The sequence below is a fragment of the Anabas testudineus genome, chromosome 12 (assembly GCF_900324465.2).
Source record: "Anabas testudineus chromosome 12, fAnaTes1.2, whole genome shotgun sequence".
Lineage (NCBI taxonomy): Eukaryota > Metazoa > Chordata > Actinopteri > Anabantiformes > Anabantidae > Anabas > Anabas testudineus.
Window position 1 is genome coordinate 12,421,452 of NC_046621.1, and position 14,416 is coordinate 12,435,867.

The 14,416-nt window shown below is 42.2% G+C and overlaps 1 protein-coding gene across 5 annotated transcripts in view; it reads right to left on the reverse strand.

The window, feature by feature from the left end:
- LOC113158695 (AT-rich interactive domain-containing protein 1B-like) overlaps positions 1–14,416 on the reverse strand; it is a 150,483-nt gene that overhangs the window by 84,010 nt on the left and 52,057 nt on the right. For all 5 annotated transcript variants that reach the window (XM_026354785.1, XM_026354783.1, XM_026354784.1 and 2 more), the window contains exon 4: positions 13,841–13,945. In XM_026354785.1, coding sequence (XP_026210570.1) covers positions 13,841–13,945 — 105 coding nt within the window. The remainder of the gene's footprint in view (positions 1–13,840; positions 13,946–14,416) is intronic.

Below are 14,416 nucleotides of genomic sequence, written 5' to 3' on the forward strand. Positions count from 1 at the left end.
TGTCTTGTTCCTAGTCTGGCTTTTCTCTTTTTATTTCCTTCCCCATTTCATTCCTCTCATAAAGCTTTTCCCTGAAAACATTTGATTCTTCTTTACTCCTTGTTTCCATTCTTCCATTCCTGACCTCTTTCAATCATTTTATTCGTCCTCAGTCTTTTCATTTTGACTTGTGTCTTGTAGGAAACCCAAAAGCCGTTGCAGTGGGGACATTAATCATGGTTGATTATCTTGTGCACAAGTTCATTTTGAATAACTGATATTAAGTGCTAATCTGCAGCTGGCCAGTACCGTCTCCTAAAACTTTGTAAGGGATATTTCAGATGCAAACAACAGGTGTAAACTATTTTTGCACGTACTCACAAACTTTACAATAATAGAGTAACTATTAAACACAGAAGCTTCTAAAATAGTCACAAAATCACGTCATCTCATTGTAGGAGCAAGCAGGTGTGTGCACTGAATTCCCCTGTGGAAAATGGAGCACAGTTCGAAGGTTCCCACTTGTGAATCCTGAATAAGAACAAGAAAGTGAAAGGTCACTGAGGACAAAATGAAAATTCTTCTCTCTCTTTCTCGCTCTGACACCACCATACTTTCACCATCCTGAACTGATTCACTCCATTCCTTGTCCTTATGTCACCTTCTGCATTCCTCAGTTAACCTAGTGTCGCCCTCTCCCTTTCTGCTCCTTCTCCTCTGTCCCAAGCTGTTTTTTATTTGGGGAGGGGTACGATGGGAGAAGGAGTGCTCCTCTAAGTCTAGCTGCTCTTTGAAGGGAAAGAATAGGAGGCGGTTGTGAGGTTAGAGGAGTGCAGTGGAGGGTCTTTCTCTCTTTCTCTCTATCTCAATCCCTGCTGTCATTCCTAACACACACAAACACACAAGCACAAGCGTGCTTTTCTCTTTGAACTGAGTGCTGCAGTGCGTTCAAAGCAAAGACAAAGGCAAAAATATGGGGGCGGCGAGGGGAGAGAAGGACACTTCAAGGTGAATCTGATTTCCACATTATTTTAACCCCCCCCCCCCCCACCACCACTCACCACATACACACACACACACACACACACACACACACACAGAGTAGACACATGTGCAGCCCAAGTCACCAAGTAAACACATGCTTGCTTAGTTACAGAGTATACATACAGTGAATGCCACGAAATGTACACACACACACACACACATAGAGACACACAAACGCTAGATGAACTCTCTGCTGTTTGTGTGTGTGTGTGTGTGTGTGTGTGTGTTTGCGCATTATAATCTGTGCCTTATACATATTTATGAATTTTGCTCACAACAGAGGATCACCTTTAAACTTCTCTCTACTCCAAACTGTCTGTTTGTATATGTATGTGTGAGAGTGTTCTTGCATGCATGTGTGTTTGCAGAATATGCATATGAGTGTGTAGGAGCAGAATGACTCATGCGAAGTTGAACAGTGCAGAGTCCCACATTCTCTGGACAAACTACCAATAACAACAATACATTTGCACGGCACTGTTATAACCCCGCCCGGGTGTGTGTGTATTGTAGAAGTATCCAACCAATTAAAGCAATCAAGTCAAGTGCAAACCGCCCACTGTGCTGCATATTGATCAGGCTGGGAGTACAACATGCCAACCTGGGCCGTTGTGCCAAACTACTCTGACCCCTGCATCCACTTCTGCCACCAACGCCAACCAAAACCATGGCGTAAACACTTTACACCACTTGGCCCCTCCGCAGTCCACAAACACAGACACACGCGCTCACTGGATGCAAACATTGACTTGACAGTATGACAAATATTGCCTTCCATCCAGAACGAATGAAGTAACGAAAAAGAAAAAAGAAAAGAATCAACGGCTCATTAGAAAGATAAAAACCTCCCAAAGCCCTGAGGGTGAAAGAGAATGGGGGAAAACAAGAAATGAGAAAGAAGAGCGAGAAAAAGACTTGAGAGACGACAAATCATAACAGCTGTAACTCAATTCGGAGGCACAGCCTGAGACAGCTGTCTTCATCTCTTTCTCTCTCTCTCTTTATCTTTTTATCTCTCTGTCTTTCTCTCTCTCTCTTGTCCTGGCTCCTTGGTAATTTTTTCCCACCAACCAATAAGCCATTATGTGGCAGTAATATGGCTGCTAATGGATGCACCGACCTGGGAGGAAGCACACTGCACGCCATTAGCCCAAATGCTATGCAAAGCTATCACAAGACTCTATCAAAATTACCCTGACTGTTTGTGTGTATCCACTCGTGTGTGTTGGTCTGTGTGTGAGAAACCTGCCTGGTCTAAAAAGGACAAAACCTTTTGTGATTCCTCTAATGAGATAAATTTGGTGTTTGGCTGCATAAACGGTCATTTATCTTTTGGTCAGTGGTGGAGGAATTACTCAGATCCTTTTCCACATCCTTGGGGGTAGGCATGTAGTTGTAAATTGAACAAAGGCATTGTCAAAACAAACGGAAACAGAGAGATTTTAAGTGAAAATCCAAAATTTTAAACAGCAAAGTAGAAGTAGAGTGGTATTAGCAGCAAAATGTACTTAAGGATAAAACTAAACATACATTGGGTCCCTTTCAGAGGCTGTTGCTGCATTATTATAATTACTGATGCATTCTGTTGTAAGCAGCCTTTAAATTGTAGAAGTTGGTCAAAGTGGAGCTAATTTTAACAACTTCATATACTGTATGACATTTTAATCTGTAAGCTGTTCATATGTTTTGAGTGTAAAACCAAATAACTTTCAGTAAGAAATAAAACAACTTTTTACAACCACAAATTTAAATACTTGTTTAATTAAAAATACCATCAACTCATTGCCTCTAAATGGTAAGGAAGTTTAAGATGGACCTCTGTATATTTTTTCAAATTTCCACATAGATTTTGCGGATGATCAGGGCTCTGGGGTCGTTTATACATAATGACATGATTAAAACAATTTAAAAAATACTTAGTCCATAGAGAAACAACAATTAAAACGATAAAAGATTCAATTATTGCAGCTAAACCTTAGAATGCAGAGACATTTCCGAGAATCACATCTCACAAAGAATGCATTGATTTGATGAATGCAATGTTTTCTCTGAACTGAAACGATATTGTTTAATTTTCAGTGACTGTCTAGAGTTGGGAGGTTTATTTCAGCAGAACAACAGTAGTAGAGACTCACACACGTCACTGGAGACAGGTTTTCATACACCTTATTGGTCACAGGTTGGTTACACAGAGAATAGGAGACTGACAAAATGAGAGAGCAAAGGAGGGAGGGATTGTTTAATCATCTGACCAACTCTAACAGATGGTTGTACACTTCCAAAAGAGCAGTGCAACTGGGAAAAATGTGACCCGCGCGATGTGTGTGTGCTTATGCATGTATGAGTGTCACAAAAGCAAATGTTACACAAGTATTGTTTCAGTCCCACTGTATCCCTCTGCCAAGCCTTGATAGTAATCAGGTTGGCAGGACAGTAAACAGTACAAGTGGACTGAACAACAGGCATCAGTCAAGGCGGAACGCCATGAGGAGAAAACCCCTCCACACCTCAATGCCTCCTTCCTTCCTTATTCTTCCTACTAAGCCAAAGCCCATCTCCCCCTCTCTCTCCCTCCATCGCCTCTCCTGCGTCGTCTTCTATTCCTCCTTGGCTCTATTGCAACACCTTCCTTCTCTTCCCTCGTGTTTTTTTCTTTTTACCTACCTCTCTCTTTCCCATTTCCATTCATTAACACTGAAGAAACAGAGCCTTAAATAACAATGTGCAGGCAAAGATGGGCCCACACATGTACACACACTCACCCACATACATACACATGCATGCAGGAATATAATAAACTATTTGCGTATCCTGCATAAACTGCTGGGACTCACACAGTAACATAAGCAATTAACACACAGTTGAACTGGTCTTTACAAGAGAGAAGAGCTCAATTACATACACACGGAGCAAAGGATCACGCACACATGTGCACACACAAGGGCACAAACAAATATAAAGCACTTTGGCACACACATACACACATACACACATAATCTGGCGGACGTCCAGACTGAGTCTTGTTGCGTGTGTCTATAAAACCCTGAGCACCATATCGACAACTGTAATAACTGTGGCTGGCAAGAGGGAGCAGATTACAGCAGCAATCATAGGTCCTGCACGTGCGCAAGCACACACACACACACACACACACACACACACACACACACACACACACACACACACACACACACACACACACACACACACACCACACACAATCAGTCCTAAGTCAGGGACACTTGTACCAGGACATAAAATACACCCTAGAAACCATAACAAACATTGTATGTCTAAAAATACTTGCGATTAAATACAAAGAATGTCTCAGCACTCTATTTTAAAATATTTTTGTACAAAAGTTCAAGTGCAAAATTTGAACGTTATAGGAATATTAAATACTACTGATACTGCTGAAAATCCAAGACTGCCCCACACTGTAAGATGACAGTCTGAATAGACTGATTCTTTATTATAAAGGGCTTCCAATTTAACAAACCTCCACTCAGACGGGAAAAAAATGTTCTTTGGAGAACCAGAGAGCAGGTGGACAAGCAGGTAGCAAATAAGCCAGTCAGTCGGCCGGTCAGTCGGGGTCTGTAATGGCAGCGTAAGGTCATTGGAGGAAAATGAAAGTGGGCTATATTGGAGTGGAGAGAGAGGACTAAGATTGGGGTCAGAACTATATAGTGCTGAGGCCAAGGAGAGGAAATATGTGGAGACCAGAAAAGACAACTACAGACAAAAAGAAAGGGACAATGGACATTGTGTTGACTTCATATATTCAGCTCATGATAAATGTTGAAATCATGAAATACTCAACTACAGTTTTTCCCCCAAGTCCTTTTCAATCAACTGGGTTCTCCTACTCCATTTCACATTTCCGCACCGTTCCCTTCTTGTTTCTCACCCTTCTCTCTTTCCCCCTTTCATTTTTAACTCCATGGGCCCCCAACCAAGGAGAAGCGATTTGCAGCAGCAATCCGTCGCTAATTCCCGCTCAGCGTTCATGAAAAATGTATAACAGGGGGACTGTAGGGAGATGCAGATTGGCGTTGGGCCCTCAGCAAGAGCCTGGCTCTGCATTAATGGAACATTATTTTTCACCCTCTCCATCCCTCCCTCCATCCTCTCATATATATATATATATATCTATATATATATATATATATATATATATATATATATATATATATTTATATATATATTTATATATATATATACACACACACACACACACACACACACACACATGTTGTCTATCTATCTATCTAAACTGCTCCTTTGCTCACTCTCTGAATTGGATAAAACAAAAACCATAAATATTCAAGAACTCAGTGGAACATTAGCAGCTCAAACAACCCAAACACAGCTATCTGCAGTGTGTGTGTGTGTGTGTGTGTGTGTGTGTGTGCACGCGCGCCTGTGAGCACAGTGTGCAGCCAGCTAAACCTTCTCAAAGATAATAAGAGGAAAAACTTTATCTTAATCTTTAAAAGGCACATTGTGAAGTTTGAATCCAGCTGTGAAATGGGCCATGTGTGTGTGTGTGTGTGTGTGTGTCTGTGTGAATGCATCTTACAGATAATGTTTTTGTGTGTGTGCGTGTGTGTGTGTGAGCGTGTGTGGATTTGGATGGGGTTTAAAGCACAGGTATCTTATGAGAGTAGATTAATAACACCACTGTAATGCCATCAGGACTAGTCACAGTGTGGATCATGCATAATAAACCTCCCAAGGAGTTTATATACACACACAAACACACACACGTGCACACACACACACACACACACGCACTTCCTGTCACTATAGCAACGCTGGCAGTTTTGCTGCCTCTAACTTCAAAGTCAGATGTACAGATGTAATTTCAGCCTCCAAGCAGCCAGAGGGAGCCATGGTGATGACAGAACACGCCTCTGCTGATGGTTCCCTCATCCCTCCATCCCTCCTTCAAATGCTTTACATTTCTTCTCCTCCATTTCTCAGCTGTTTCCATCCTTCCTTTCTCCCGTGCCTAGACAGGCATCCAGGACCAGAAATTAAAAATAAACCCAGAAAGGTTAGAAGTGGATGACTGAAGCAAAGGGAGTGGAAGAGGAAGGGAGGGGGACTGTGGATGGTAAGGAAAGAAGAAGAAAAGGAACTTAGGTTGGAGATAAGGAAATAAAGGAAGAAGAAATTAGTGTTGTCTATTACCTATTCTTTCCTTCTACAGCAGCTTTTAGTTAAATTTCTCTCTTTCCTGCTCTTTTTTTCTGCTACAGCCAAAACAGTGAATCATAAACTGTAAAAAAGAAAAAGCAAGAAGCACGAACAGCTGCAGCAAATGTCACTTAACATACACTCTTCGCCAAAAGTATTGGAACAGTGAGGCTTTTTAGCTTTTATTACCAGGTGTTCATCTTCCTCTGGATCTGATACACAACTTAGAAGATAGGCCCTTTTGTTTGAATCCACCAATTCTTCACGTGAGCAAGTATTGGAACATGTGACTGACAGGTGTGTTTTGTTGCCCAGCTGTGTCCTATTACATTGATTTTTCTAACAATAAATAGCACTCAATGTCAGATTTAGGTTTTGCCTGTTCAGACTGGATTTATAGTTAAGAGGTGTAACAAACACAAAAACACGAGAGCTGTCTATGGGTGGAAAACAAGAAACTGTAAAGCTAAGAGAAGATGGAAATCAATCAGAGCCATAGCACAAACATTGGCCGTAGCCAGTACAAGCACCTGAAGAAGAAAGAAGAGAAGGAGCTGTAAAGACAGACCCTTAAACAACTGTTAGTGACATCAGCAACAATCTCCAGAGGGCAGGAGTGAAGGTATCACAAGCTACTGTTCACAGAAGCACAGAAAAGTACAGAAGCTACACCAGAAGATGTAAACCGCTCATTATCAAGAAAAACAGGAAGACCGGGCCAGAATTTGCCAAAATGCACAGTTTGGAGAAAGACAGGATCTGCTCATGACCCCAAACATAACACAAGATCATCTGTGAAACACAGTGTGATGTGGTAATGTCACACAGCTTGGGCTGCATGGCTTCTTCTGGGAAAGGCTTATTAATCTTCATACATGATATCAGCTGCAAAATAAACTCAGAAGTCGACGGAAACATTTTGTCTGCTACTTTGAAGAAAGATGCCACTAAACTTACTGGGAGATCCTTTATCATGCAGCAAGATAATGACCCAAAACACACTGAAACAACAAAGGAGTTCATCAGGGGCAAGAAGTGGAAGGTTTTAGACTGGACATGCTCCAGAGTTAAACCCTACAGAGCATTTTACGTGCTAAAGAGGAGACTGAAGGGAGTAACCACCCAAAACAAACAACAACTGGAAAAGCATCACAAAAAAAAAATGCAAACGTTTTGTGATGTCAACAGGTCACAGACTTGATCCAGTTACTGCAAATGATTTGCAGCTAAATATTAAGTATTATTCACTTCCTTCCTTCACTTCCACGGTCTATATGTTCTAAAAAAAAAATGGGTGGGTTCAAACAAAAGGTGCTAAAATCTAAATTGTGTGTTTGATCCAGATGTAAACACCTGGAAATAAAAGCTGGTATTATCCACTGAGGACGAGGAATTGTTCCAGATTCATATTCTGAAAAATCATTTGACAAGAAAAGGTTCCAACATCCAAACTATTAATGAATATAAAATAAATGTTTCCAATCTTCATTTTAGATTGGCTCAATTTTTTAAGCAATTTTAACAGTTAGTATAAATATTAACGTGGTAACAGAAAATCACCATTTATAATTGAGGGCTTACTGCCACAAGGGCATATCTGGCATTAATGGCTGCTGAAAATGAAATCGATATATCAAGTATGCACTTGAAGATATCTATTGGTGTTCGAAAATCAATAGGAAATAGCAAATGAAGCACTAACTGAACTGAGCTGGCAGAGGTGACGTCCAGCCAGTGTCCTCATCATATTTTAAGAACACCAGATGTAGTGCTTCAAAATGGCAAACAAAACTGGTAAAACATGCAATGTGTCATGTTCATTTACGGAGTGTATCCACCATCCTAATATAGCAGCCTTAGCTTTCACACACTGTCACACTGCTGACTGTCCCGTGGAAGAACATGGAGGACGAGAAAGAAGGTGTTGACGTCTGTTTTGTGCCCAGAAAAAAAAAACAAAAAACACACAGAAACATACTGTATATGGACTGCTGCTATTTCCACTAGGTGCCGATTACTGATCACGCTAACAGGCATGCATACAAATGCATGAATGCAGAAATGCACTTATAAAACACAGATTATGCAGAGTCATCCACTCTGTTATGTTTATGCAGAATTAGCTTGACACTAAAATATAGATCAGTGGTATATGTGTATTTTTTTTATCTGTCTGTTAAGTCTTTCCAATGTTTTAAAGGAAATAACTTTTGACAGAAGACGCCAGCCAAAAAAGAATAACCGATGGGCAAAGAATAAAAAATAAAAAAAATGATGCAGAGGGAAAACATTTCTCTCCTTCTAGGGTCAGTCCTCGCTCCATCTCTTCCTCCTCCCTTATCTCCCCCTTCTGTCTCTCCTCCTCTGTAGGAGAGGCTGGTGGAGAGGCGCCAGTGGAACTGGACTGGTGTTTTCTTAACCAAGTTCATCCCTCTCCATTTCCCCCCACCCTCACTCCCATAAAGTCTGTCACACACTGGGGGTGCACGCATGTGTAAGCTTCGGGATAGAAAAGTGTGTAAGAGTAGTGCTTGGACAGAATATGTGCACACATACACACACTGTTTTACTCTCTCGGCTTCATTCTGCTGTGCAAGGCTTCAGTCAGGCAGCCTGGCAGGGGTGGTTGGGTATAAACATGGCCTCCTCCACAGCTGAGGAGCTTTCCCTCCTCTCTGTACCACTGTTGCTCAGCCTTGTGTTACCAGTTTGCTTTAACAACTTACACTGGCCAACATATTTTCCAGTAGGTAGAACAGTATGTAGCCATCAAATTTTGCCATAAAATACAACTAAAAGCCTTCAGGCAAAAAATGCCTTATTGATCCCCATAGGGAAACTTGCTTTTGGTGTGTGCCTGTCCTCCACAGGGGATGAGAGTGCAATGTCAGCTGCAGAACACTGCTGGAAGGAATTTATTGCCCTGCTAAAGGACACTTGGCCAGTATTTAAATGACTTTCCAAGTCATTAAACTTTTTCAGTAAATTTAAGATACCTTCCTATGTGGCGACTCATCTCAAGCCTTATCTAACATTTAAGAGAGTTTGATTTTAGGTACAAATAACTGTAAAGCCAACTGCAGAATTTAATTTTATTTCAGAAGTGATCACAGGTTAATTCTTCAGGCTGAAAATTTATGCTGATTATGTATTAAGATGAAAGACCCAGAGAAATGTCCCTGTAGATTCCACTTCCTGTACGTCTGTGTTTTCAAGGGTTGTGGGAAACAAATGGTACGGCCCCAGCAAAAACACATGTTCCCGGCTCTTGAGGATCAAAAAAACTACTTGTGTACATGAAACTGTGTGTGCAGGCTAAATGATTCATGAGAGGCGAATGAAAACAGGCTGGCATACAAGCGGAAAAATAGCCTGTCTGCATTTTAAATTAAACCACAGTCCTCAGACTCGCTGTATCATGATATCTGGGCTGAAGCAGGACAGAGGTGAAAACATGGGCTATATGTGAGCAGTAAGTGAGTTTCATTGAAAAATCTCAAATTATACGGTAGGATATACATTTCTATGGAGAATTTATGGACTACAGATACATAACGTGACACTGAATCAATCACACTTACATTTTTGCACGTCGAACACTTTTACAGGTTTAACACTGGCGTGTTTGAGCCTTCCTCTGTACCTCAGAGTGTGAAACTGGTTTCAGATTGGCTGTCCTATTCTGTGAGCTGCTATGTGTTCATAGCAGTGGCAGGGAGCTGCTGTGGCCTTCAGTGCTGCTGTCTGTTCTAAGAATAGGCAGCGAGGTCCGGAGAACATCTCGTCTCCCTGCCTTCCTGTCTCCCCCACCTACCCTCCTTTTTCACTTTCCACATAAAGCAAAATTACATTTGAAGTAGCTATCACATAAATACATCCAAAAATATAAGAAGAATGGTGTTCCTTCATGGAAGATGGATATGATATGACTGCAAATGCATATACATATGAGTACATGTGCCCCTCTTTCCTTTTTATTTGCTTCTTCTCCCCATCATTTCATTCTTTTTCTTCTCCCTCACATTTCTTTGCTTTCTTGACTCTGACTCCTTTTCTCCTCTGCTCGCCTTCCCCTTGTGTGCACTAATGTGGAGGCTGAATCTAACCCTGCTGGATGACATTACTCTGTGCTGCCTGCTGGCCTGTCTGCCTGCCTGGGGACTCTAAAATAAAACACAGCAGTGGGGAAAGCCAGAGTGAGAGCACATACTACACAGGCCGCCTGAGTGACATGCTCTCGTAGAGCGCACACATTTGGTGTGCTAAAGCGGCTCGCAGAGGACAAAATGAGTATCAAAGTGTGGGATGAATGTGTGTTTGGTGGTAGTGAGAGAGTGTGAGGGGAGCAGGCCTCTCCAGCTGTGCCCTGTCAATCATTCATGACCTAAAACAGAGAAGGGCAAGGTGGACAGAAGTGAGAGGGGAGAGACAGTCAGGGAGAGATAGTGTTTCTGAATTTTCTCTTTTGTCTGATGGAAAAATAAGTCAAGGAGGGGTAAATGAGCACGGAAAGACATACAAGAATATTTGATGTGTGTGTGTGTGTGCGTGTGTGTGTGCACTAGTGTGAATAACATGCCACTGCCGGAACCCCATAGCCTGAATTCAACATCCCTCACCCTGAACAAGTGACAAAAAGATAACCACGTTTCACTTCACCGCTTCACACCCTCTCTCTCCTTCCTTCTCTCTCTCTCTCTCTCTTACTCATTCTTCCTCATCCTGCTCTTCAACCCTCCTCTCCCGCTTCATCACCTTACCCTCCCACCCCCAGCTCTCTCTCTCTCTTTCCACATGGCTGGCCATCCTCTCCCATGTCCCAGAGGATGGGAGGCTGCGTGGCAGCTTGGCAGGCTGTCAGGGGAGTGCCGGAGAGCAGGGAACATGTAGTGACTGGAACAGGGGTGGCGGTGGGGCTGGGGAGGGACCTGGAGCCTGGGGTAGTGGGTATGAAATCACTGGCTTCTCACCTCACTGTGGCACTGAAAGAACTGGCTTGGCTTAGCGATGTTAGTCAAAATATGCAAAGGGACAAGGGCGACACAGAAAGAGGGGAAACACAGCTTTCTATGCACCACAAATGTTGCCACTGCACACAGCAGGAAATCACAAGGCTGCATTCAACATGTCGTCTTGTGCCAATAAGCTGCAACGCACCATCAGTAGCCAACATGACATGTTGCCTCTCATTGACCTGTAATTGCTACAACTGCCTGGGGAAATAAGTTTTAATTTGAAATGATGCAATCAAATTATTTTCACTTGTTGGCCACTCCTTCAGCTAACATTCACAGTTTAGTTTGGTTCTCCTCACTGTGTAATGCAATTGCAACGGGGGAAAAGGCTTCTACCAACTTTTAGAAAAAAGAATAAAAAAAGATTCATTATTGAGTGGTTCATCTTGTCAATATATGATCTTTGCTCTGGCTGTAGGACTGGTAGAACAGGCTGAGCTGGATCACAACAAATCTCCTGAAATACTGCAAGAAGAATATTGTAGTGTTGACACCAACATTATATTGAATCTAGTGGAGAGTGCTATAACAGTGTAAAAGTCTTCAATAAAGACATGGCAACAGATTATCAAGAGGCCTGCTTATTTTGAAAGATACGAAGCAACAAAGCTGTTGAAATTCAAATCTATACCATACAATGGAAAGACACCATTAACTCATTAATTTGTGAATATTTACAAGCAGTATGAGAGAAAAGCATAACTCAGATCTAATTCAAGGTCAGAAAGGTCAGCACCGACCGTAGTATTAAAGTGTTGATCATTTTGTAATAACAGCAGTATTAACCACACAGATACTGTACACACTGTATCTCCACTACATTACATTTTAAAAGGCCCAACGGGGCCAATGTGACTTGCATTTGTTATAAGTTACTAAAGCGCTTTCTCCCTTTGGTCTCTCTTCAAAAATCCCGCCACATCACACAGCAGATTCGTCCCAAAACAACAACATGACACTTTGCCGACCCGCGCTCCCTCCCTCCTGACAGAGAGAAAGGGGAAAAAAAGATGACAGCAGCTTTAGATCTGACATCAAACGCTGGCGAGAGAGTGAGAAAGAGAGAGCGGGAGAAAAAAAAAAAAAAAAAAAAAGAACGGTTACATCTCTGCGGTGACAGCTTGCTGGAAGAGCCTGGCAAACGCTAAGCAATTTTTCTCTCCTTCTCTCTTTCTCTCCCTCTCTCTCCCCATCTATCTATCCATCTCTTCCTCTCTGTCTCTCTCTCATCAAAACGTGCTGCCGATTAGGATCTCGGAGAGCCATGCGCTTTGGATGGGATGTGAAAACACACGGAGAACCCAAGGGGTAGAGCGCCAGGATTAAAGTGGTGAGGGAATATGGGGTGATAGTGATGGTGGTTCAAATAGATCGGCCCTCGCGACTGCAGTGGCTCCTCGCCTTACTCTCCCCTCTCGCTACGAATTCACACACTGATACATCAAGGCCATTTCTCATTATAGCACGAGGGGAGAAAAAAGCTTTCATAACGCTACTTTAGAGAGAAAGACAGAGAGGAAGGGGGGTAAGGAGTGTGGGAGAATGAAAACGAAAGATAAAGGGAAAAAATGCCAAGATAAAGCAGATGACATGCTATTACTATGTTACGGAGGGAGAAAACAGAGAAAAAGTGTGTGTGAGCATGTGTGCGCATGAGAAAGTGAAGTAGTAGCAACAACAGTAATAGGAAAACTGACAGATAAATCAGCTGCTGATCTGAAACAAAGCAAAGTCAACCATCAGCGTTTGTTGAAAGGCAGAGGACGACCAATGCACTCGGACTTTAAAAGTATCAGTACATGGAAAATATTATCACTTAATTTGTGTTCATACATTTAATTTAGCTTTTCTTGCAGTTTGCTCCTCCACTCCTGAGGCAGTTCCAAAATATCTGGTAAATTAAACGGCACACACCTCAAGCAGTGCCAATATTTGCGACCATTTGCAAATGTCTATTTATTCTATTCTTGAAAGTGCTGGGGAGCTGTAAGGGGAGAAATGATAGAGAGTAAAAAGCGATTAGTTTAGCCAAAAAACTGGAGCAGCCCACATCACTCTCCTCGTAGATCAGCCTGGCCTCACCATTTCTTCTCAATTACTCCTCCAGTCAACCTGCTTAACGATTTTTAGCTCGCCCAAATGCCAAGAGGCAGTGTGTGTGTATGTGTGTTTCCATGTGTGACTGTGTGCGTTCTGCAGGAATGTCTGTGTCTCTGCATATGCTTTTCTGTGCGTGTGGGTGTATGTGTGAGCGAGTGCATGACGCGGAGACCACGGGCTGATGCACGTGGCCTTTTTGCCTTCGACACAGACATAAGCTCTGAAACTAGCAGTCAAATCCATGTCTCCCGCGGGACCTGAGACAAACAGGCAGGTCACCAGGTGAGCAGAGGCGATTGATTGGACAGAAAACATTACAGCTGAAAGTCAGACATTAAAGTGGAAACAACCCTCTCTCTCTCACACACGCACACGTACACAAAGTATGTTTAAGCAGTTCTGACCTAGAGTCTGTCTATGTATAACGCTGTCTTCGACTTTGAGTGTCGAACTCAGCAATGCTGTGTGCTTACTCGTGAACTTGATTGTCTGTCACTCACCGGCAGACTGGAAGGGCGGTCTTGAGAGATGCCATCCTCATTGTTGGCCTTCCCAGAATTCCCTGGGGCAGGACCCCTGGTGCTGTAGCTGTCCTGCTGGGTCTCCTAGAAAGAAACACAGAAAGAGAGACCGACACAGAGACTATGGTCAATAAATTAAAAAAATATCCTTTTAAATGTAAAGAAAAAAACAATGCATATATAATATGTATACATACTGTGTACTGAAACAGGAGAAGGGAAAGTAGCCCACCGAAACTATGTGTTACACACTACAATTTGCAAACTGCCTGATTTATTTTTTGTTAAGCAGGTTGGTATCAGTTTACAAAAATCCCAAACAGGTCGGGAGCTTGCAAATTAAACTCTCCATCTTCTTTGCTGTAAATAAATGTATATTGCAAATATCGTAGAGCACCACAGAAGAGAACTGGGATATCAAAAATATAAAATGTGTACTGGTTGATCAAAACAGAAATATAATTCGCACATATGCAGCAAAACATGCCTGAGGTCAATTCAAGAATGTTACTACAATGCGCTCTGTGTATGAACATGTTAGAAATAACAAATTCA